Genomic DNA, 25,774 nt, shown 5'->3' with positions numbered 1-25,774 from the left:
ATCAGACAACCCCAATGTTCAACAACATTCACAACATAATACTCTTCAAGTACATAATATTATTGTAGCTGTTAGCAAAGAGAATTTTATTCTTCATCTTCATCTATTTTTTCAGCAAAATTTCTTGCTTGAATATTATCATCATTAGGAATACTATTGAGGTCATCAATTCATATTTCAACTACAATTGTATTTTACAATTTGAAGAATGAATTACTAGTAAACATCTCATATGATGGTAATCCGTTCAGAAGAAACAGCTGATACAAGATACAATGCTAGAAATCTCGACGTCACAAACATAAGGAGAAATTAACTGAAATCCTTCATCAAATTATTGAATTTAATCGATATATAAAGAACGATTTCTAATTCAATACATATATGTGTGGCATTCAGGATTTCTTCCCTAAAAAATGATATCATAGAAAAGATGAAAAAACCATGTCTATCTTAATTGACAATTTTATATTTGTATTTACTTATCACAGAATGAAAAATAGGAATCGAAAACAATAAATTACAATTCAATAAATATAATAAATAATTAGTTTGTGAATTTAGTACTTATTCGTCCACTTCACAGCATCTAAATTCCATTTTTGTGAATTTTCTCCATTACAATCTTGTATCACAAGAGCATCCGCAGATTTTGATGTATCTGGTACATCTAAACACTTTTGGTTTGTCACGTGCCTTAATTCTTTAGTCTGAAATACAAAAATATATGTCACAATACAAATGTAATCGATTTCTGGCAAAATAATGCGTGAATGGTAAGCAAAATTTGAAAAAAAAAGTTTGTATTTTAAAAATCATTCCTCAAAACTAGGAACTTTTGGAAACCTCCCTCTACTCAATTCTATTCTATGATTTTCTTTGATTTGAATTATATTGGAACATAGGTATTCAATTAACATCGAGTTCAATGAAAAATGATTGTTTCTGGACTTGTTCTCACCTCTTTTACATACATCCATTTCTGCCTTGATGCCCCATTACAAGCCATAATCCTCACCTTACCAGAAGTGGTAGTATTTGCTTCAGGGGCATCCAAACATATCGAGTCATCTGTCATAATGAACCCATCCTTCGTCATCACAAACATCTCCAGAGTAACATTCTTACGCAGACAAGGCTCAACAGTAGCCAAACCAACTGGCTGATTAGAAATGCCTTTTGTATCTGGTTTTATCAAACACCAATCAGTTGCCACATTTCTGATTTGTCCGAAGAATCTATCTTTGGACGGGAAGAAATGTTGGGGCCAAACATTCTCCAAGTACCACTCGAAACTCTTGCACTTCAAGTCTTTCTTCAGTTGCAGCCTGCTTGTAACATTCTGATCGTTTTTAACCCTATAAGAAGCATCGTTAAACCTGAAGAAGAAGTCGGTCCATTCGTCCAACCAAACCAAGGCAACCCTTGCCAGATTCGCATATAGGGTTCTTCCAATACCTCCTGGAAAGGTATAAGGTGATGCTTTGCGAAAGACATGACCAACTCGAGAACAAGGCGCTATTTCAACTTTGCCACCACACATCCATACCCTAAATGAAAGTTCAAGGTTTTCTCCACCCCATATCGTCATACCTTCATCATAAGACCCTATTTCATAGAAATATTTCCGGTCTATAGCAAAGAGACCTCCAGCCATTGCAGGAGTATCAAATGGTAAAGTAGGATCCAATTTCCTCCTATTGAGTTGGTTACCTCCAAGAGTGTACCACCTGAATTGAAGGTTCCAGTTGAAAGCACCCCAGTGGAGTTCAAAGCTCTTCACGTAGGCGAAAGTTTGATCGTTGATGATGTCGATGATTGGACATACTACAGATTTTCGGTCATCTCTTATTACTGTGAGTAAGGGTTCAAGCCAACCTTTGGTGCACTCACAATGTGCGTCTAGGAAGGTTAGTACATCTCCAGTTGCTTCAGCTGCACCTTTGAGTCTGGCTTTGATAAGTCCTACACGTTCTGGAATTCTGAGTATTTTGGTAGTTATAGGAAGACTCACTGCATAATCTTCAAGTGGCTTCTTCAGGAAATCTGTCGAGAAAAGAAATTTGTTGATACATTTTTGTAGGATAAAGAAACATTAAAATGTAGATGCCTGATTATGAACTACTAGGTCCTTTGAATAGTTCTAGACTTGTTTCTATAAAAGAAATCATCGGTCGAAGAGTTGATCACATACCTATATTAATTTTCAAAAATATATTTGAAAACCAATAGAGAATTGTTAGGAAGTCAAATCATGAAATGGAATTATGTAGGTACCACACGTTATGCTTGATATTCCTATCGACATTATATTAATAGTTTATCTTCAATCCAAACTCAGTAAAATAATTTCTACAAGTTTTATGACAATAATTACGTTTTAATGAATGAACAAAAAATATGTAGGTATCAAGTGCTTGACACTGACTGTTATGTTGAGGTTTTTTCATTCTGAAACTCTACCTACAGGTAATTATGGCATTATGTTCAATTATAAAGCTATTACTTAAGTTTCTACTCTAGTAACAGCGTGAAAATCTAGAAATAATACTTCCTTAAAAAAAATATCAACCAATAAGCAGGAAATAACGTTATTATCTGATGTGTGTACCTAATGTTCATTGTAAGGTCAATTGATTTGAAAACTTGAAAATCATCAAGCATTTACTGTTATATACAATGAAACAAAGTATTTAAAGAAGATCAAATACTTTTTGAATCACATTGTATACAATACACAAGCAAGTAAAAACAACTTCATCGTGATAATATCAATTATAAGTTAGTCATAGTCTTCAATTTACCTCTTTGACTAGCGTCGTCCACTAAAATAATTTCTTTCAGCAGTTCTTGAGGTGATCTATTGATGACACTCCATACAGTACGCAATAAAGTCGACCAAGCTTCATTGTGGAAGACAATTATAATACTAGTTTTTGGGCAGTCTTTACACTCATTGAATATATGAGCGCATCTGAAAATTAGAGAAGAAGTTTATAATACTATTTTTTTCTATACAACACAGAAAAAACGAATAAAGAGCATGTATTGATAAGAGGCTTTTTTGTTTTCAATGATTCATGATATCGATCTTCAGTCATCAATAGATTCTTCTTGTTGAAGATAGAAAGAGCAAAATAAAAGATATAACAGCATGAAAGATATTGGTAATGATTTCTATGAAGGTGAATATCGATTCAGCTGGAAAATTTTATTATTCCATTATATTCATAGACTTACTTTTTTCTTCTCATATCTGGCAGACTTCTGTTCAATGGAATACTATCACTAACTAATAAATTAAACTTATTAATATTGTACAGCTGTTGACTACGAATCAAGTCTTTTGGTTCTACAAACACAGGATTTCCATTTTTACCAGCATCCTTTTTTGGATTGAAAAAATTCGTGTTCATAATTTCAAAGGTCGCATTTGGTACATTCTTGAGATCGTTGCCAATGTAATGACCCACGACCACTTTGATGCCATGCTTATCGATGTATTCCTCCTGATTTTCCCTACAAAATAAACAGAAAGTTATGTCATAATATGTCTCAGATGTAATGTAAAAATGTGTTTGCTCTATTCTCGAGTAAAATTCATCATGACTGTTATGTGTTAAAACAGGTGAAGCGCTGAAGTTATTGTTAAGTAGTAGGTCTAACGTTACGGAACAATATACATGTTCAAAATTTTTTAGCAATATTTAATGTTATTCAAGATAGGTTTTCACCCATTGTGCTTGCTTTATATTGGTATAATTAGTAGAGTTGGGTGATAGAGAGCTTATTATTCCTCTACTAGAATAATGTAAACAGGTTTTGTTAGTGGCAGTAGAGTACTAAAGATAGTGCAGGGGAGACTTAAGTGAATATCACTTGTGATAGAGTACTCTCGACTATCCTACCCCCACTTCCACAATCTAAATCTACTCTACTGGTTTGTTTTTTGACTATACCAATGTAAACACACACACAAGTTTCATTTCAGCAGATGATAAAGTGTCTTTCTAGCTGCTTGTGTACTTCTGCCTTAGAACAATCTTTTTAAATTACTAACAAACGTGAATAGAGTTACTCTACCAAAATGAGCATAATAGAGTATTTCGAAAAAAAGTATGACAGTGAACTCTACTATTTATTATGTCAATGTAAACCAGGGTTTAAAGATTAAAAGAACAAAGTTATTGATGAAATAAAATGGGAAAAGCTGAAAAATATGACTAATATCTAAGATTACACTTTTATTGAAGGGGTAAAGAGAAAATTGAATATAAACAGCAATAACTCACCTAAAAATATGCTTCGGATGAATCTTCTCGTTCTTCTGGTCATAGTTTCTTCTTCTATTCAAGTCGGAAATTATCAGCACAGCGGAAAGAATTAGTATCACCGCCAAAACTATCCTCGTTAGTTTTCGTGATATTCTTGGTAACATACTCCTCCCAAGTAGCTTTCATTACAACGGACTGAAACGTATTTTTCGATTAAAAACGATTTATCAACCAATTATACTGCAATATTTGCGTTTTTGAAGACTTTCAACACTTTAATCGCTGTTATCGTGATTGTGTTCAGTGAATTTATTAGCGATTGATAACTTGTTGGATGTGATGTAAGAACTCTACAGATTTCGAAGAAAAGTGAATAGTCTACAGTAGCGCAACTAGGTATTTTTTCCATACATTTTTAGTTTTCATGACGGTTCCTAGAGTTCCTAAAAGCTATTTTCAAATTGTTTCCAAATGTTGCAAGTTTGTATGCACCAAGGGTGTTGAAAGAGGTTAATACCTCTCGAGCCAACGGCACTGGGATTTACTAGTCGTGATCCTCAGATCATGCCCTTGATATTAAAATAACTATTCTTCAATTAGCACTTCAAAGGTATTAGGCTAAATATTTGATTTCAGTATCAAGAACTGTAAGCATATACTAAAGGCAATACACGATATTACTATAGACAATTTCACTGAAGAAACGTTTATATTTAATGTATTTAATTTTTTTATAAATTATTCGTTATTTTCTTATTTCTGTTTATAATTTTTTGTGAAATTGGATGGATTATTATAGAGACATACCGACGCTATTGGCCTATCAAACAGTAAACCTACTCTCTGAACAACATATAGCGTTAGTAAAAACTGGATTGTGCAAAAAAAAATTACTCGATTGGAACCTGATCTCAGCTGTGTTTCTGTTTTTTACTAGATTAACTTCCTTCTGTATAAATCTGTATTTCATCCTACATCCATTCTGAATCAAATCAATTCTAACACAAACAGAAATTTTGTTCGTTTTTGAATATTGAATCTCCTGAGTACCCTTCGCCTTGTTGGCATGTCCGCCTATGTATTGAACACTCCATTTACGGTATTCTAGTTCCGCTATCTAGAAGAGATAGTGCGTAACATCATAAATCGAAGGAAGCAGGAATTACGTCTCAATTCTTTTGTTTTCGTTAATTAGATGATTGTAACACAAGATCATTGAATATAGATGTTGAACACCTTCATGGATTTTTTTATCGACTGCGGTGAATTCTCTAGAGAATGCAATACTAGAATGAGAAGAACAAGCATAGAATGAGCAGGAAGAAAACAAAATTCACAAAATGAGTATTATGTGTTTTAGTTGCAGAGAGGTCCCATGAGAACCAGTGGATAAAAATAAAAATATTTGAAATGTGGGCAAATATTGAAACCTCAGATAAAAGGAAAATATAAATGGGAGAGAAGAGAAAATTGAAAAGTATCTCATTCTCACGCTGAATTTGAGAGTTATCCTTAAGCAATCCTTCAATTTATAGTTCCATCTCAAGAGCATTTCCCGATTTTTGAAAATATCCAAAAAAGTATATCTTCAATTTTTATAATGAATGAATTTCTAAATGACAATAAATCGAAACAGATGCTTGAAAAGTTTTCCTTCTACCTATAGAAGATCTAAAAGAGAATCGACTAGATACAACCGCATTCAAAGACGAAACGAAATTTGCATAAAAAACATATTATTCTTGTTTCATAGTCAAACTCCTATTATTTTTTTACCTAGAAGTGTAAATGAACTCAACTGTACATTAACTAATCCTATAATAATTAACTTCTGAATAAACTTTTTCTGTTGTTGAAATGCATGTAAAATGATTCCTGTAATATACAGGGTGTTTCTAAATTAGAGGTACAAACAAAAATGACTGATTATTCGAACAATTTTAAGAAAAAACGCTTATTTTTCGAGATTTAGGGATATTTAGTCCCATTTTTCGTTACAATTTTACGAGTTTGTCGAACTTTATGAACCATTACTACGTAGGTATCGGGAAAATATTCAGCAAAACTGTTAATCAATTCATTATCACAGTTCACTAACTGGATTTTTTGATTAGTTGGATTTCCTAATGAAAAATTCGAGAGAATCTCTAAAAAACCAAAGTAGATCAGTGTTTATTTCCGTTTTTTTGAACTACCAATGGTCTACCAATAAAGTTCTTGAGTTCTTGAATAGACTTGCTATAATGTGATGAATATCTATGGCCAATTTCAGTTGAATATCTTGTGAATTATAAATGCTATCAAAAAAAGTCAAACTTTAAAACACTGTTCTTTTGCGGTCCGGTCCAATGTTTTTAGGACTTTCATTAGAACCTTCAATTCAAGAACAGCCTGTACAACTCAAAAGTCTCTACACACGTGTATATAAATATCGCCACAAAATTCGAGAATTAATGTAAAATAAAACAACTTCCAGCTTCTAAAATCATCAAAACTGCGTTAACAAAGTAACAGTTGCCCAACCTGTAGGAAGTCATTCAAACAGTAAGCCGAAATATTACTATCCAACCTCATAGAAACAAAACACCGGTATGTAATATTCTAATTCATCAAAAATACCATCACAAATAGGTTGAATACGATACTCACAAACTCGCTAGTTATCCTTCCTGATATAACACAACGCAAAACACGAAAAACCTTGAATTCGCACCTCTACATGACGTTTGAAGTGAATACAACGCTCCGAACATAACACAACAGATGGTCTGCCTGCCGGACGAAGAGTGTTAACCAACTCAAAGCTATTTCCAAGACGACCGAGTGACCCTGAACCCATGATGATGATCTGGTAGGTTTGACTCGGTTGGTTCTTTTTGTTACGGTGGGTGGATATTTTGGACCTGAATCCTCGAAAAGGGACCCAGAAGAAGGGTAGGTCAGTGATATGGTACCTTGCGATGAGCTTTTATCTGTATTTGACTCTGTATACCTAAGTTCATTGGCACCATATACTCATTCATCTCTCTTTCTACGCTTCAATGCAATTCGTGGAACTCCGCATTTGTGTGTTGTTATTTTGGGTTCACCTGACATCGGCAATGTAGATTAGAATAGAAAACATCTTTATTTCTAGTAACTATAATCAGCAATAACAGTAAAATTCTCCAAAATCATAAGAATCTTGACTTATTTACATTTCTCAAATGTTTTCATATTTATTTGTATTGGGTAATATCAGTTATTCTAAGATGATTCTTAGAATACATGTTTGTGGGTCTTTCTTTTTCATAACTGTTTCGACTCGAACTATTTTAGAAAAATTGTTTATTTTGTATAAGAAAATTCAGGCATTTCTTGGATGTAAACTGCATAGACTCTGAGGAATCTTATTCTATACCTAAATAACTTTTGGCTGTTCATCAAAGAAATTTTTAATATGTCTATTCGATTCATACCTTTATTTTCCATATATCATTTTTGATTCTAAAGTAGCAAAATAGATAGTTTTCAATAGTTCTTTACTCAGGTATTTGGTCAGTACTCTAATGGTAAAACATACCGAATTCAAAAAGCTGTTCCTAATTTCTATGTGCTCCTTTCATCTAAGATGTTCATCCAATGTGATATCCAGAAATTTTGTTGTTCCTTTGAAACTGAAATCTGCTCCACCAGGCAAAAATCTTTATTTCTTATAGGATATTTTTTGTTTGATGTTGGGTTCTGAAGCATACAATACTGTATGCAGGGTGTTACATAATGAGATGATAATAATTTCATAGATATTTTCATGAAATTTCTTCTCATTATTAATGAGACAAAACTTCTCAATCTAAGAAAACTCCGAATAGGTATTACATTATTTTTCTTGATCACTCTTTTCTAAATTGTCAGCACAATATGAGATTTTTTATTCTTATAACACTATTATCTCCCAAGAAGTTCTGATTTAGACTTCAAAAAAACCTGTTTTAATCTGAATACCCATACCAAATTGCATCAAAATCGAATTTGTAGAATGTTAAATATTGAGATACATCCTAGAGAATTTAAATCAAATCAAAAAAGGATGTAATTACAAGACCAACAGACGTAAGAAATGTTGTTCAGGATTGTCTGAAAAGTATTTCGGAATCGGAAACTAAAAGTGACTACAACTTACTCAAGTATATACACAAGCAAAAAAGCTTTTATTCACTTATTAACATAGCAACTAAAAACTTGAAGGTTTTTTGGTACTTTCAATAATTTGATCATTCCATCTATTTTTCATTTATCCATCAAACAAAATTATTTCATTGAAAAAAAAATTAAACAGAAACAGGTGAATTAATACAACGGTATAATATTAAAGAATCAATATATTGATAGATATTTCCTGGCATTGACCAGGAGTAGCTATAACATAGAATATTCTACATGAGTTTCATGTTTTGTACATATCATACATATAAATGGAAGTATTAAAAGATGCATTTGATAAATATTACGAAACAGAGCATACACAATAAGGTGATATGATAAATATTTTGATATCAAATCTCAAAAATTCAATTTATCTATTTAATCACTTTTGGCAGCATTTTTTTTACCCAGTAGTTGTTGGTTTTAACAGTCAAGAAATACATCTCAAACGCTAATCTAGGGTTATACATAATCAATTCGTCCTTTACATCCTGTCTTTTGAATACTAGCAGTGAAATCCGCTCACAAAATACGAATATTTTTGTCAAACACTTCTCACATTGGTGCTCCATCAGAATATGTAAATCTCACAACATATATCGAATATTTTGGACTAGCATAAACTGTTCGGAGTAAGCACAAGCGAATATTCTCAAATATTATTACAACAGAAAGAAACTTTCATTAACATAATGAATTTTTATATGACCAAATCCAGCAAAGTAATAAATTATTGTCTATTCAAATTTTTTTGATTAGCTGAAAATGGATATATTTTATCTCCAAATTAATTTGAATCAGCACATCGACCAATATATCATCACCTAAATATTCAAAATATGCAACACCAAAACTTTAAATGTCCACATCCAAGTGCATAACTTCTCAACAAACGAACAAGTGTCGCAGGCTTGTAAACAGAGATATGCAAAAGAAAAAAAAATCAAATTTCAGTTTGGTCAAGATTAAAATTTATTTACAAGTAATATAAATAAAAAAAAAGCAGATTCAATGAATAAAATAATTATTTATATGGTTATATTACAGCCCCAAGTCCTCCGAGAAAAAAACGAAACAGTATAAATATAACTTTTGTACAACCTTACATTAGTTTGGTGATTTTTCAGAAAAGACTTGAACCCTGGGCAACTTTGACTGAGTGCATGAACACTTGATTGGTAATCAACAAACGTGGTTATGGTTAATATTTTAGGTTTCTAATTTACATTAAATAAAAATAAACAATAATATAGAATTTTCTCTTTAATCTACTCTTTATTTCAGTGATGTCCCTAAGTTAAAATTACAATAATAATAAAAATATACAATAAGAATAATCGATTATGTATGAGTATTTGGAAATTTATGAAATGATGATTGTGGAAAAACAGTCTTATCAGTTGAAAGTTCATATGTGCCAGTTGGTTAGTTAGAGTCGTAAAATCTCTTTTTTTTTCAATTTTGCAGCCAGGAACTAATACATCCATATCAGGATCACAAAAATATGATTCTAAAAAAAAATTCATATCGATGCAGTGCCGCGCTATTTCATAAATTTCCTCCATTTAACATGAAGTAACCTTTACTTAGCATATCTCTTACATACCAAATTTACGAGTATCCAATATAAACTCGGATAAAAATTTTTATAAAGTCGAGGAGCTCAGTACTGTCCACATATCGAAACATTTTCATACTGAGCTCCCTATAAATTTCCTTCTATAATACAAATCGGTTAAGGGCAGTTACCGTAGCTGGTTGTAGATCATTGGCACATTAGTTCATAAAAACCAAGGCACAATCCTAAAAAACTCTCCTCTCTCTCGAAAAAAAAATATATTTCGATGTTTTCATCATGTTAATGTACATGGTGTACACATTTTATCCAAACGCATCTATCTGTCTGTCTTTGGAGTGAAATTTGAAATGGCCTTTCGTTTCAAAAGTCGTGAACACCTAAACACTAACAGGTAAAATTCTTTGAAACAAAAACGATACAAGTTGGAATGAATGATTACATAGTATAACCTTATCTTAAAACGAAAGATACGTGAATTGAGTTATAGTATTATTATTATAAATGTAAGCACAGCCTATTTGTAAAATAAATTTACAGCAGTCAAAACTGTCAATTATTAATATTAATATTATTGTGAAGTAAAAACAACGTTCTCATAGGATTTCGGCCTAATTAAAATTACCAACAATTTTCCTAGTTGATGAACAACGTCAGTTAAAATTCTATAAATTGGAGGAGCTCGAATATTTAAAAATGACATCGATTAGAGGAAATCAATCGATAATTCAGGGATGATTCATTTGATTATACTAAGGTATATTATCACATTTTCTAGATGCATCGGTTCAGAAAAGTTTTTTAGGATCACTTAGGGTTATGGACGAAGCGCAAAACTGAATATCCTAAACTCCGGAAAGTGAGTAAGAACATGAATAAAAGAATGATGTTTGCCATTAATGATAAATATATTCCCTGAGCCTCCAATATGACAGATACTGGTATGTGATCGGAAACCTCACATATAGGATATTTGGAGTGGTTGCCACATCTGAAACAAACAAAAATGTTGAAAAATACACCAACTTTCTAACAAAATTATCGTATTTGATACTAGTCCAGTCAACTTAGAATCACAAGGACCCCTCAAGGGAAAGTTTTGGGGTAATTTTGATTCCTTCGATTATACATGTTTTCGGGATATTGAATCTGAGGTTTGCCACCAAAATTTCGTGACGAAACTTTGAAAAAAGGCAAAAAAAGTTAAAAAATATAATTTTTTGTTTTTTATCAGCATATTATTCGAAAAATATCATTTTTTTTCGTGAATGACCTTCCCATATGAAAATAAAGATTATAAAATTTCCTAAAGAGTCTCTCCACTAAGTTTTTTGTCAGATGAACCGATTTGGCTAAAAAGATAGTTGAAAATTGACCTATTTCATCTGCAAAAATTTCCTTTTTGGGGTAGTTTTGATTTCTTCGATTTCATATGTTTTCGTCACGAAAACCCCAGATTTGAAAACCCCAGATTCGGTTTCAGAACTACAAAATATATATAAAATTGAAGAAATCAAAACTACCCCAAAACTTCCTGTGAAAAGCACAAACTGATGGAACTTTACTGGATGCAGTGGCAGCACTAATTACGATCAAACAAAAATGAGATTCATACTTAAACCACACGTGAATGTTTGCTATCGAAGTGAGTAGCGATAGACCTTTTATGCCAAAACATTTTCCATTTAATTCCCACTATCCTAGATACAAATGAGTACTATTCTTGAACGATTTTGCGACAAGTGAGGCTCTGTATCATTGCATAAGTACACAAAAACTACCAGATATTGAAACCAAGCCGACTTGATCAATATTGGTGACGAAAAAAATGAAGATCCAACTCACTTTATCGGCGTCCCTTCACCAAATTCGATGATCTGCATATTCTGATAAGCGTAATGGACCATAGAGAAGTATCTCATCCACGACAATGCTGGTGGTATGTTGGTTGCTAAATATCCACCAAAGAGTTGAGTTGCCAACGTGTAGAGTGCGCTGACTGTAATGCTGACCTGCATGTCCATACAACATGCACCAATGAAGAATCCCACACTTTGAGCTACTATCGTGTTGAGCAGCAGAAACGCCAGCAGGGTGAACATCACATAGTACGACTGGAAACCTGCAGAGAAAATGCATAAATTTACACTCTAGTGTACGAAAAGTTCTTTGCCTAAATGAAATCATTAAAAGGGGGAAGCTAATATAACGGGTGTTTTTTTTCGAGGTATATAACTTCAAGTTTCCATTACTGTTCAAGATGGCGACAGCTGTCAAGTGATTTATTCTCAGTTTGGTTTGGCAATTCATCATGAATGAACAACGCTTGCAAATAGTGCAATTTTTATTTCGAAAATAATGGTTCTGTGCGGAATACGTATCGCGCACTACGTCCATTTTATTTTGTTTAGCGATGAAGCGGACATCTGGTTGAATGGCTACGTCAACAAACAAAACTGCCGCATTTGGAGTGAAGCTAATCCTCAAGTGTATGTCGAAACAGCGTTACATCCAGAACAACTGACTGTTTGGTGCGCTTTATGGGCTGGTGGAATCATTGGTCCGTACTTCTCCAAAAACGATGATGGCCAGAATGTTACAGTCAATGGTGATCGGTATAGAGCCATGATTACTAACTTTTTCACTCCTGCATTGAACAACCATAATGTCCAGGAGCTGTGGTTCCAACAAGACGGCGCAACATGTCACACAGCTCGTGCCACAATCGATTCATTGAAAGACACGTTTGATGACCGCCTAATTTCACGTTTTTGATCTGTGAATTGGCCTCCAAGAGCTTGTGATTTAACACCGCTAGACTACTTTCTGTGCGGCTATGTAAAGTCATTGGTCTATGCGGATAAGCCACAAAGTCTCGACCATTTGGAAGACAACATTCGCCGTGTTATTGCCGATATACGGCCACAAATGTTGGAAAAAGTCATCGAAAATTGGACGTCCATAGTGGACTACATCCGAACCAGCCGTGGCAATCATATACCAGAAATCATATTAAAAATCTAATGCCACAAGATTATCTTGCGGATCAATAAAATTCATGTCAATCGAATAATCAATCGTTGTTTTATTGCAATTCAAAGTTCTAGAACTCTAAAAAAACACCCTTTACATTGATAGAGTTGTTGAAACTTGACTCATAGATTGTCGATCGAAGATACTGAACTTATTTCTATGATCTATGCAATGTTCGTTCGAAACTTGCATTTAGGTGGAAGAATATCAGAAACAAGAAACTCCACCAGGACACAAATATTATATATTATATTTATTGGGCTTCGGCATTATGCAAGAGCATCTTGAGTATTTTCCATCTGAGCAGTTGAGGTACACAGTGAATGATTGAATTATATATACTATTTCATATTAATTAGAGAAACCATTTTAATCTGGAAAGGATCGTATATGATGTTGAACTTACCCAACATGGGATAAGATATAAAATGATATAATGTTGGTAATGTTATGGTTAATGGTAACTCTCCAATCATCTTGGCGAGGTAGTATGCTGATAATCTGTAAGCGCCAGATCTTCTTTCTTTATTGACGACGTCCCGTTCTGGAGGAACTGAAAAAAAAACAAGTATCCGTTAAACAACAGCCAAATAATTCTAGGTGGATCGAAGTAATTCACAAACTGAAACCTAACTGCCAAAACTACTAAATATAAGACTATGACGGAAGAAAAGTAAGATTTTGCTACGATTTTGGAGTTTGAATCTTAAACTGTCTGCTGGCAAGATATTGTAAACTCATTGACATAAGCACTAGAAGCTGTAGAAGAGGAAAATCTAGATTTGACTGAGCAATATTGGAAACTTCATCTTCATTTCCTCAAACCAAATGAAACAAATAAAGAAAATACAGACAGCAAACAAAAAAGATTAAGATGGTGGTTTTGGGGAAGTAACCTCCAGGATACTGGAGTTTGTTAGAACTCTGGAACTGGATGGCGATCTAAAGATGGTGCATTGGCGATAACAGGTCTCGTGGAGGCATAAAAGTCCTTGAAGACGCTGTGCACTGTGAACCTAAGAAAATCACAACTAAGATAAAAATCTAATGACATTTCAGCTACACACACTGCACTGATTTGAAGTTACTCAAAGACTGCCAGAAAAAAGTACTTCACAACCTATCCAGAACATAAAACAGTATAGTTTAAATAGTCTAACCTGATCAAACCTATCTAGAACATGAGATTTTGCTTTAGCTATTGATACTTACATGAACTAAGTGCTCCAAAAAGCGCAAAAAGCATCCAGTAGGTCGTTGAGAAGAACATCCATCCCTGAATATCGTGCAGATGCTCTTCATCTCTCTTCAAGTCATACCAAAGTGCTCCTGCCATAATACCTAAGCCTATCGTTTGCAACCAGTTCAGTTTTGAGAGCATTCTAGGCCTGGCTTCATGGAAGTTTCTTTCTACTAAGACCTTGAGTTGCGTCCAAAAACTAGTTGGCCAGGCGAAATAACAATCGGAATCACTGGTTTCGGAACTTGCTGAGGAGGATGCGTGAGAGTGCGTGTCCAGCCATAATCTTCTGACATCTGGTTCCATTGAATTTATAGTTTCTTCTGAAAATTTTCAAAAACATAGAAAAAAAAATTAGGATGTGGAAAGACTGCTTCAATGAAGTACTTTGGCGAATTGAAGCAAGAGAATTGAAATGTTATTAGGTGTGCAACTTTGCTTTCGCCGTTTTGCAATAGTTGCCTGTAGCGGTAAGTGGTAGTCGAAATAGATAGATCGTCGATGTCATACAGTAGGCTTCAATTTTCTGCTTTTATATGAAGAAAACTGCGGTTGAGGCTCAACGAATGCTCTCAATTACCTATGGTGAGGCCGATATTAGTGAAAGAACGTGCCGACAGTTATTTCAACGCTTCAAGAATGGCGATTTTGACGTCGAAGACCAGCATGACGATGGAAGAAAGATGGAAGGTTTTCGAAGATTCAGAATTGGAAGCATTACTTGATTAAGACTCGTGTCAAACGCAATAAGGATCGGTAGGATCATTGGGAGCCATTTCAAAACTCCTGAAAGTCATGGGAATGATTCAGAAACAAAGAAATTGGGTGCCGTACGAGTTGAGGCCGCGAGATGTTTGCTTGTGAACAGCTGTTTTCGAGGCAACTACGGAGGGGATTTCTGCATCGTATTGTGACTGAAGACCAAAAATTGATTTATTACGATGATTCCAAGTGCAGAAAATCACAGGGATATCCCAGCCATGCTTCTACGTCCTCGGCCAAACCGAATATTCACGGTTCCAAGGTAATGCTCAGTATTTGGTGGGACCAGCTCGGCGTAGTGTATTATGAGTTGTTAAAACTGACTGAAACAATCACAGGCGATCACACGGCCTGGCTGACCAGCACTTCCGGTCTTATGAAGAAGTGAAAAATTGGATCGATTCGTGGATCGCTTCAAAAGATGACCAGTTTTTTCAACGCGGGATTCATAAGCTGCCCGAAAAATGGAAAAAGAAGTAGCAAGTAATGGATAATACTTTGTTTCATAAATGCATAACCAGTTGTTCACAATAAATCCTCGAATTCCGAATAAAAAAGGCGGAAGAAAAGTTGTACGCCTATGTCTTTCTGAATAATTAATCATAGAAAACTTTGTTATGACTACTTACGTTCAAGGGCAGGATAGGTTCCAGTTGGTATTAACGTATTGTTGTGATTATTCAATTTCTCGTTGACATAAGAGCAGTTATGACAGCGTAGTTCCGAAGGATAATCACTGTTATTCCTTAATTCTCTTGCTGCGCTTGTAATCCTTTGTATCGTCTCGGAAGATCCTTTTACTTGTTCCACTGGAAAAAATTGAATGAAAAAATCAATCAGAAGTTTCGGATACGTTACATATTGTTTTGACGTCTACTGTTTCCAACTTCCTTTCGGATATTATGTATTATAGCAATCAAAGAAATTATGATGACAGGATATGATGGTTATGAGAACGATGGAAAATAAATAAATCTAGGTTTTAGGAAGAATTATTTCATATTAGTGTCTTTTTTCATTGATTATTCAAAGAATAAGATAACCTGAAGGGTGTTCTAATTGTATTATGAAGTTGATAGATAAAAATGAAAAATAAGGGTTTTTCAAAGCATATTAATGTGGCTTCGAATGATATTTATTGTTCAAATGTAGGGGACTATGATGACTACTCAAAAGACTGAACTAAAAAGCCTATTGAGAAATATACAGGGTGGCCATTTGAAAACGAAACAGACGAGATTACAGACGAAATAAAGTTTTTCCATAGAAATGCTCGGACAGGTCGATTTCTGTTTCGAGGGGGACAACTTAAGATGTAGGTTACGGACGCATAGCGCTTCAACCCTTGCTGCTACAACCCCCACCCCCAATTTTTGAATAGGGAAGATGGGGTGAGTGATACCTCAATTTAAAGGTATTTTTATACTGATTTTAGCACAGTAATTGTTTTTTCATTTTATGCATTAGTTCTCGAAATATTCATGCGTTAGTTAGTTAGGAAGGAAGCCACAGTCATGGTTGTTTTGAAGCTCAAAATGTCGAACACTACAAGTGCCATGAAAACACCACTTCATTTTCAAATACTTAGTTAAGAATATTTCGAGAACTAATGCATAAAATGAAAAAACAATTACTGTGCTGAAATCAGTATAAAAATACCTTTCAAATGAGGTATCACTCACCCTATCTTCCCTATTCAAAATTTGGGGGTGAGGGTTGTAGTAGCAAGGGTTGAAGCGCTATGCGTCCGTAACCTACATCTTAAGTTGTCCCCCTCGAAACAGAAATCGACCTGTCCGAGCATTTCTATCGAAAAACTTTATTTCGTCTGTAATCTCGTCTGTTTCGTTTTCAAATGGCCACCCTGTATATATTAGCATGACAGACAAGTTTTTTAATTCCGAAAAAAGTACCTCCTCGAGCGGGACTCGAACCCGCAACCTCTGAATTACTAGTCCGACGCTCTCACCAATCCAGCCACCGAGAAAGCCGCAAGTTCAACCACATAAGAGGAACTACTTCATACGGAATCAAACGTTGTAGGAAGTTATTTCAAATCAGAGGCCTATTGTTTTTCATATAACTTCGAACCAATTTCAGATAAACATAGAATCTACAGATACTTACATATAAAATCTGCAGGATTATAGTGTGGCATAATTTGCATCCCAATACTACTAAAGAAATCCACTACTTTGGAAGTATCACCGAAGTATGCGGTTTGTCCGTTACATAAAAGAAGAAGTTTATCACATAAATGAAATATCTGAGAAGAAGGCTGGTGTAGGGTTAACACAACTGTTTTTCCTTCGTTCACCGCGTATTTTTTTAAGGTCTGTATTAAACTATGAGCTGCATGGGAATCTAATCCAGAGGTAGGTTCCTGAAAAAAAAAATTATTGCTTAGTTTCAAATTTTATATTTTTGGTTCAATATTTTCGATAAAGTTGACTGGGTGCACTTCATATAGGGTGACCCATTTTCGTGGAAGTCGTTAAAATGTTTTATAAAGTTCGGGAAGATAATGTCGGGAGCACAACTGTTTGTGTATCAAAAGTAGTGGTCATTTTGAAAATCTACAGTAATTTACGTTCTGTCTCAACATTCTCAATTATTCAATCCCATTGATTTCATTCTCAGAGTAACTTCATAGATAGAGGGAGCATATGTCATTTTCAGAAAGCAAATTTTGTCCCCAACATGAACTATCAAATTTGACAAGAAGCGCGAGGAAATGAAAACATATCAGTGATACAATATTACACTCAATTCGCGAGTTCTCCACAAAGAACGCACTTATTATGTCCCATAGTGAATCAACGTTCCATATTAACTCAAAATATATTGAAATGAATACCTAAATATATCAGAAATTCAGAAAACAAACTTCAAGCACGTCAAACGATGTGAAACAACCGATGACACTAGGAGAGCAAAAGTTGTCAAACCTTGGATTTCAGCAGGTAGATACAGAAAATAATCAATATTTTGCTTATTATAAATTCGACAATTAGGAAAAATATCAGATTCCACATAATCAAATTTGCATATTTAATCGGGAATCACTCAAATGAATATATTTCATTCAATATAATATACATTCATAATGATATTGTAAAATTGTGGATTTGAAAATATATTCAACGAGAACGTAATCTAACCATGTTGGGGACATGTAAAAATTGGGTATACTTCCTCTATCTATGTTTATTACTGTATGATTCATACCTAATGATGTGGTAATGAACGAAATAAGAAAATCATGCAAAACTTCTACATAAAACAAATATGTCTTTTCCGCTGAGAGCATCCTTTGGACAATAGAACTTCCAAAATATAGCCTTAGTATTACTTATACTTTTCTGTCTAGATCCTTTTAAAAAGTGGTAAATAACCGTGACAACCACTATATTGTTGGTGAATTGGAAGTTAAATAACATCGATTACACGATTGGAAAGATCAACACAATAGTTTCTCCTCGTCGACACAGAAACAACAACATAGAAAATCGAATACTCACGTCAAGAAGCATGAGTGATGGATTGGTTAACAGTTCACAGGCAATATTAGCCCTCTTCTTCTCTCCACCACTCAGTCCCCTCTTCATGTAGTCTCCAATAATGGTATCTTGACAATGCTGCAGCTCTAGCACGTCTATTATATGGTCCACATACTGCATCTTCTGCGTATAATTCAAGGTATCAGGTAACCTAAGCCTTGCGGTATACTCCAGAGTCTGTCTAAGGGTGAGATCAGTGAAGAAGATGTCTTGTTGGAGGACGTAGCAGATCTTCCTCTTCCATCTTTTGCACATAGGATCCCTGTTGAGTGTGATCTGTCCGGAGTCAAGTTTCTGACGTCCGCTAAGACAGTTGAGCAGGGTGGTTTTGCCACATCCTGAAGGTCCCATGACAGCGAGGATCTGGCCGGGTCTGACCAAACCATCGATATCGTGGAGGATCTTACGACCAGCGGAAGCATAGCTTATGCCTCTGAAGGCTAAGTGAACTGGTAGAGGACGATTCTCGGTGATTAGACAGGGAAAATGTACTGTCGTGTCAGCTGGTCTGAAAAAAAAGGCGGTTGTTAGTTATTTTGAACAGCAGTGATAAGTTTATTGAATTAAATTCCAAGTGAATACCCAGTTAATGAGCTTAAGGAGAGGTTTTGTATAGCCGCGCATTCGCCATTTTGTTAAAACGCATTCGCCAATTTGCAACCAGCGCTTTCGCCAATTTGCATCGGTATGAGGTGTATACTCGGTAACTACAGAAGTGTTATACCCAGAGAAAATACGTACACTCAATATCTCTATTCAGTCAGATCTTTTCTTACTGAAATTCGAGTTTTTTCCCCAAATTCTTCTTGAATTTTCCCTACTTCTTATTATGCGATCAATATAAAATTTCAAGTTTTAGGATCTGCTCCTTTTCTTCTATCTTAAATTCACAGAACAGATTCCTGCCATTCCTTTATAATACCCAAAGAAATATAAGCCATCCACTACCTGCATAAACCAGGAACAAGTATCCATATTGGATTTCTCTTCCGGAATTCCCCAGAGTACATCCGAGTTACGAAAGCAATAAGTGTTGAGAGATCCGTACGTTTCAGCATCCTCCCACGTAACTCGGAGATGTATTCGGGGTGAACAACATCAGAACTCACCCCCGCAAACTCGAACAACCCATTCTGGCGCACATAAGGGACATATCCTGTACCTATCCCAACATAACTAATTCACTATGCATGCAGAATGCAGCAGAGGTACATTTTCAACATTAATATTATCCTGGATGATGAAGGAGATCTCGAGGGTGTTAACCTGATGGCTGTGGAGATTTAGAGAGAGGTAATAAGGATGGATACTTCGGATATGATGGAAATTCTCTATTCTTGTCGTTGAGAACTACACGGTATGTTGCTTTAGAGAGTTGCTTCGGTTATGTTATTGTTGAACTGTTTCAGCTGTTACTACTTGGTGGTTTATCATGTTTAAAACAAGTTTGATGCTTTATAAGTTTGACTATCTAGTTATTTATGCAACAAGTGCAGAAAGTGAATGTTTATTGCACTCGACGTGAAATTGTCCGACGAGGCCGTTAGTCCGAGTTGGACAACACGTCAAGGGCAATAAACAATTTTTGCACGAGTTGCATACAACATTTTTTCTACGTTCATGCAGAAAGCAAAAAATGATTTATTGAGGTGCGGCACAAGGTGTAGGAAAATGAAAAGCGCAACTTGAATTCTTTATTATTAATATCGATTTGCATTGAAACAGGAACTAATACGTTACGAACAATTTCACTCAAACTTTATTTTTACCCCCAATGTTAAAAGTGAATGAACAATTGGTGCAATTTTCAATATGAATATTTCGTAGTGAAGTACTTTTCAAATCCACTTCTTGATTTGTTACTTCTGTAAACGGACTAGTACTTGGTAACTGTACATCGTTATTTCGTTCAGGCTGAAATATTTGTTTTGCAACACTGAGTTTGTTTGCATGTGATTCCTCCACGTATCCCTCCGCTACTGTAGACGATTTCCATCAGCACGTTGAAGTAGAATGACAGATGAGTGCAATAAAGAACTTCTTTTTTCCACTAAATATAGTTCAATAAAGTTTTGCTTTTTGCATGAATGTAGAAAAAATAATAAACTAATTGACAAAAAAAACCAACAACCAGAATGAGCTCTTTGAATATTATATTTTTCTTGGTGAAACATAGATAGTATAGCAAGGAATAAATGATTGAAATTTGGAGAAAATAATGAAGAGTTCAAAATTTTTTTTAATAAATTTGTTAATAATGTGTTTGTCCACTCCTCAACACGTCTCGGCATTGATGCAATAAGATGGTCTATTTTTTGTTGAAGGATTCTATCCCAAGCTATCTATACTTCAAGTCTCAGAGCCGCCAAGGTCCGTGAGAGCTGGGGTAAATTTCCAAGCCTTCTACCCATGATGTCCCAAACATGCTCTATCGGTGAAAGATAGGGGATCTGATAGGCTATGGCAGAACATTCAAATGAGTCGCTTCGAAAAAGTTTAACTCTGGCTACATGAGGTCGGGCATTATTTTGCAGAAATATTAGATTCTCAAGCCGGTTAAGGTAAGGGAGAACATATGGCTCCACTATTTCTTGAAGGTAACGCAGCGCTGTCATGTTACCTCGAATAAAGACTAAAGGTGACCTTCTTGCATTTGCAGTAGCACCCCATACCATAACGCCTACTTTCCGGAGTACAAGACGCTCAACATAAAACTGAGATTCAAGTCTTTCTCCCCGACGTCGTCTAACCCTTCTTCGGCCATCATGTGCACCCAAGGAGAATCGGAATTTATCAGAAAAGACAACCTGATGCCATTCCACAGTCTAATGTTGACGTTCTCTGCACCACTGTAATCCTTGCCGGCAATGCTGAACCGTCAGAGGTAACACAAGATGGGGTCGATAATGCTGCAGTCCAAAAGACCTTATCCGGCGGTAAACTGTTCGGACAGTTACAGCATGGCCTTGTTCTCCTAACCACTCATGAGCCAAAGATCGAGTTGTCGCAAATCGGTTTCTCAATACTCAATGAAGATCAAGAAAACTTGATTGCCATCGTCAGTGTGAAGATGTCATAAATTGATTCTCCGATAACTTCTTTAAAAATTGAATTCCATTCAAAATTTCACAATTTTTTTTGTAAACCATAATTTCAGTCCTAACTTTTTCTCTGGAATAAGCCTCACAAAATTCAAAATTCTACCCTCCCTAAATCCAACACTGCCCCTTCGAACTGCTCTCCAAACTCAACCTCACATCATATGGATCGTTTCAGGAGCACTTCGAGCAACGTGTTGAACACATAGTTGCATAATGTCGTTCATTCGATCGTAAGCAAAAACAAACAGAGAAACCGGACAGGTTCACGACCTCTGCATTCATTCAATATTCAGAGCATTCTGGGGGATAGTGGAGGCACAACGGAAGGATAATTACCGAGAAGTTCAACATAGGGAACTGCAAATTCAGTTTCAAGTTCGTTGGAACCATATAAAATGGAGAATATTACGGTAAAGTTCAAATGCGATAAGGCAACTTTTGACGGGGAAGTTCATGATGTCTTTCACCCCTATGGGGATGACTCTGGAGATTACTTAGTACATAATAGTGAATACATGGCGGCAAATAATTGATCTTATCTGGTTTGTACTCCGGGTGAAGACAAATAATTGATCTTTGTTCTACGGGTGAAGTTGGTTAGGTATAATCAAGAAATTTATATTTGACATCCGAATTATAGATGTGCCCATTGGCAGTATTTATTGGCATTCTCATAATTAAAGCAGAATAGAATTCTTCATATCGGTTCACGACATAAAGTAATGAACATAGATAGAGGAAGTATACACAATTTTTACATGTCCCCAACATGGTTAGATTACGTTGTCGGATTGTGATATATTTTCAAATCCGCAATTTTACAATATCATTATGAATGTATATTATATTGAATGAAATATATTTATTTGAGTGATTCTCGATTAAATATGCGAATTTGAATATTTGGAATCCGATATTTTTCCTAGTTGTCGAATTTATAATAAGCAGAATATTTATTATTTTCTGTATCTAACTGCTGATATCCAAGGTTTGACAATTTTTGCTCTCCTAGTGTCATCGGTTGTTTCACGTCGTTTGGTGCCCTTGAAGTTTGTTTTCTGAATTTCTGATATATTTAAGTATTTATTTCAATATATATTGAGTTAATATGAAACGTTGATTGACTATGGGTCATAAGAAATGCGTTCTTTGTGGAGAAAGTCGCGAATTGAAATATCGTATCACTGATATGTTTTCATTTCCGCGCGCTTCATGTCAAATTTGATAGTTCATGTTGGGGACAAAATTAAGTTACTGAAAATGACATATGCTCCCTCTATCTATGTTCATTACTCTGAGGTTGATGACTAAATTGGAGGTTTTTTTCGATTCTTGAAGTAAATACTGATAGATTCCTCAATCAAAAGTCGAAGATTTGATTAAATTAAATTCCTCTCAGACCTCTAGGAATTTAGTTTTTTTTTAATTGTGTTGCGAATTGAAAATATTCACTTTTAGTGGTCTCAATAAATATCACTGAATAATTCGAAAAATCCGTTTAATTGTTTCCACAAGAAACTTAATTGTTGAGATAATGGTTCATATTATTTATCAAATGTTCTCATATTTTCAGAATGAGAAATTTAACTTGTAGATATTTTTGTTGAGTCAATTTGCTTTAACGTAACAATCCATGTGTCCTACTTTCGAGTGATGTGGGAGACCTCGAAATTTTGAAATGAAAATAATGGATATTCTTTCTCTTCATTTTGATGAATTTCCGTATCCTTCATTTTTTGCTGCTCTTATTCACATGGTACAGATACGATAATAAAAATCACGAAATCTGTCGAAAATGGTGCATCGTAAAAAACTATATTGGGCTGAAACTTGATACATACAATGGAGTTTCTCCGTTACAAGAGAAAAAACGAAGTGAATGTAGAAACCATAAAATGCTCACGTAGCCATAAAATTATTATTTAGTGTAGCTTCAGACGTCTTTATTTCCGATAATCGTTATTTATTTGGATGCTGATTGGTTTATTTGGTGTTAACATCGACAGTTGGTGGGAAGCATAAATTTGTGTTTTTATTCGATCGATACGTTAGAAATGTGACAGATATTGAAAGGAAAAGTAGCTGTTTCCTGCAGTGGAAGCAGTTTACATTAAAATTTGATAGATATTGATTCATATCCACATGTAATAGGATTTTAGTGTCCACTGAATTCAACTTGGTTGATTCTATTTTCCAATCCCTCATTCCGTGTTAAAAAAAAATCATATCACGCTACAGGATCTCAGAATTAGTGGTCAATAATTCACCACTGTATTCTACAATGAAAAATCGAGGAAAGCAAAAATTTTTTTGAAAATTGTTGCTCGATTTAAGACTCTTGAGATTATTTCATTAATTTTCTTTAACTTACATAGATAATCACGAAATGTGGTATGCCTCATCATATAAAAGAGATTTGAGGCTTAAGGGTAAATTTTACACCAACATTTTCTTGCCACAATATGTTCTGATTTTGAGGATGATGAAAAGTTTTTGAATTTGGTTTTCTCAAAAACGAAATAGAGTCTTTCCAGGACAATACATTCAGTTTTCGAAATATTACGTCAATGTTGGAAAATATTGAGGTACGAAAAATATGTTATGAAATTTACCTTCGAAAACTCTTGTTTGAGACGCATCTGATTTGAATTTTCATCGTTTCTTCGTTAATCTGTTCACCGTATTTAGTTAGAGCCACTAAAAAAGTTTGTTTTTGTCGCCTAAAACCTTCAAATAGCTGTTGCTTCGTCGAGAAACATTTGTCAAAAGAAAATATCGAGCCCTATTTCACAAATGAGCACTGATTTTGGTAAAACAATTTCTTATCTTATTGAAGTGTTTTATTTTCATGAATAAATGGTATAAATCACTGATCACAAATGACATAAGAAATGTCAATAATTATTACACAATGTTGCCATTATACCCATTATGAATAATAATTGTATCCTATTGGAAAACCCTGTAGAGTTCACTGGTAAATATAGTTCAGGGACACCCTGTATATTTTCAAGTGTATGATGTCAAGAAGGTATTCAAGTATTGGTAAAATTTTGTCTCTTCAATTGAAACCTCATAATCAGTACCATTATATTTTGAGGCAAATTTTGAGACATAATTTTTTATATAATAGATTCTCAAGTACAATTCATTTCGAATCAACAAACTAATACACTATCCACGAAATGCCTAAATACACCATATAGTTTCTAATTGTGTTCAAAGTTCATTTACCGTCAATTCAGTGAAAATACAAGAGAAAGTTCTTTTCCAGATATTCAGAATACGACATATGCAACTGACTTCACAACAACCTATTGAAAAACGAATTGTGCTTAAAGAAATTCTCATATCTTCCCATGAATATAAATATCAGTATGTATTTTGAAAGGAGATGTTCAAGAATAGTCAATATTGAGTCCATCACGCATCGAACTAATTATTATGAGCACTTAACTTTCAAACATCTAATAGACAAACCACCATGAAAGTTGATATTATTAATCACGATATTACGATGAAATTAGCTTCTTCCACGTATTTCCTCATTGATCTTCCATCCAAAGCAATCTAAATTTGAGTACTTCCCGAAAAGTTCGACACTTGAATATACTAGTGAAATTTTATAGATGCAATAAGTCGATGATAGTCATATACTTATAATAAAAATTCTCCAACGTTCTTAAGCATAAATATACCGTTTGATTGGGCTATCAATTTTATCTCCTTTTTGTATACCGAAATCTCGACTGCATTCAACGAAAACCATTTCGAAACAAATATATGCATTTATTAGAGGAATCCTGCTTGATTCTGTGATGTTGTAATCCTGCATCTGAATATGCGGCTTGCGTTTGACTTTGGAGACCGAAATTATTCAAAAATTAATAACTACAAGGTCCCCATGGAACGATTTGCTTGTCGTATTTTGGGCGTTGAACATGAATGAATGAAATTAGAATTTGTTATTCTGATTGGGCGATAGCAAGAAAATTTCGACATGAGTTTTGATAGGGATTGGGACAGCAGTAAGTCCAATAGAG

The 25,774-nt window shown here is 34.6% G+C and overlaps 2 protein-coding genes across 5 annotated transcripts in view; both read right to left on the bottom strand.

The window, feature by feature from the left end:
* Positions 1-447: 447 nt before the first annotated feature.
* Positions 448-7,074, bottom strand: LOC123682516 (polypeptide N-acetylgalactosaminyltransferase 13-like). Of its 2 annotated transcripts, XM_045621162.1 has the most exons (6): positions 6,924-7,074; positions 4,293-4,469; positions 3,241-3,519; positions 2,805-2,974; positions 962-2,046; positions 448-710 (listed from the first exon to the last, which is right to left on the bottom strand). In XM_045621162.1, the coding sequence occupies exons 2-6, from the start codon at positions 4,436-4,438 to the stop codon at positions 561-563; spliced, it is 1,830 nt and encodes a 609-aa protein (XP_045477118.1). In that variant the 5' UTR covers positions 4,439-4,469; positions 6,924-7,074; the 3' UTR covers positions 448-560. The 2 variants fall into 2 exon arrangements, with proteins under 2 accessions (XP_045477118.1, XP_045477119.1); XM_045621163.1 differs by lacking the exon at positions 6,924-7,074 and having other exon boundaries at positions 4,293-4,588.
* A 1,543-nt stretch (positions 7,075-8,617) lies between these two features.
* The window catches only part of LOC123682056 (ABC transporter G family member 14), a 162,785-nt gene continuing 145,628 nt past the window's right edge, over positions 8,618-25,774 (bottom strand). For all 3 annotated transcript variants that reach the window (XM_045620446.1, XM_045620444.1, XM_045620445.1), the window contains 7 exons: positions 18,592-19,138; positions 17,198-17,453; positions 15,700-15,879; positions 14,281-14,631; positions 13,475-13,621; positions 11,881-12,157; positions 8,618-11,026 (listed from right to left, as the gene is read on the bottom strand). In XM_045620446.1, coding sequence (XP_045476402.1) covers positions 10,843-11,026; positions 11,881-12,157; positions 13,475-13,621; positions 14,281-14,631; positions 15,700-15,879; positions 17,198-17,453; positions 18,592-19,138 — 1,942 coding nt within the window. In that variant the 3' untranslated portion in view covers positions 8,618-10,842. The remainder of the gene's footprint in view (positions 11,027-11,880; positions 12,158-13,474; positions 13,622-14,280; positions 14,632-15,699; positions 15,880-17,197; positions 17,454-18,591; positions 19,139-25,774) is intronic.

This window comes from Harmonia axyridis, chromosome 6, assembly GCF_914767665.1.
Source record: "Harmonia axyridis chromosome 6, icHarAxyr1.1, whole genome shotgun sequence".
Lineage (NCBI taxonomy): Eukaryota > Metazoa > Arthropoda > Insecta > Coleoptera > Coccinellidae > Harmonia > Harmonia axyridis.
This window is presented reverse-complemented; position numbering and strand designations above follow the sequence as displayed.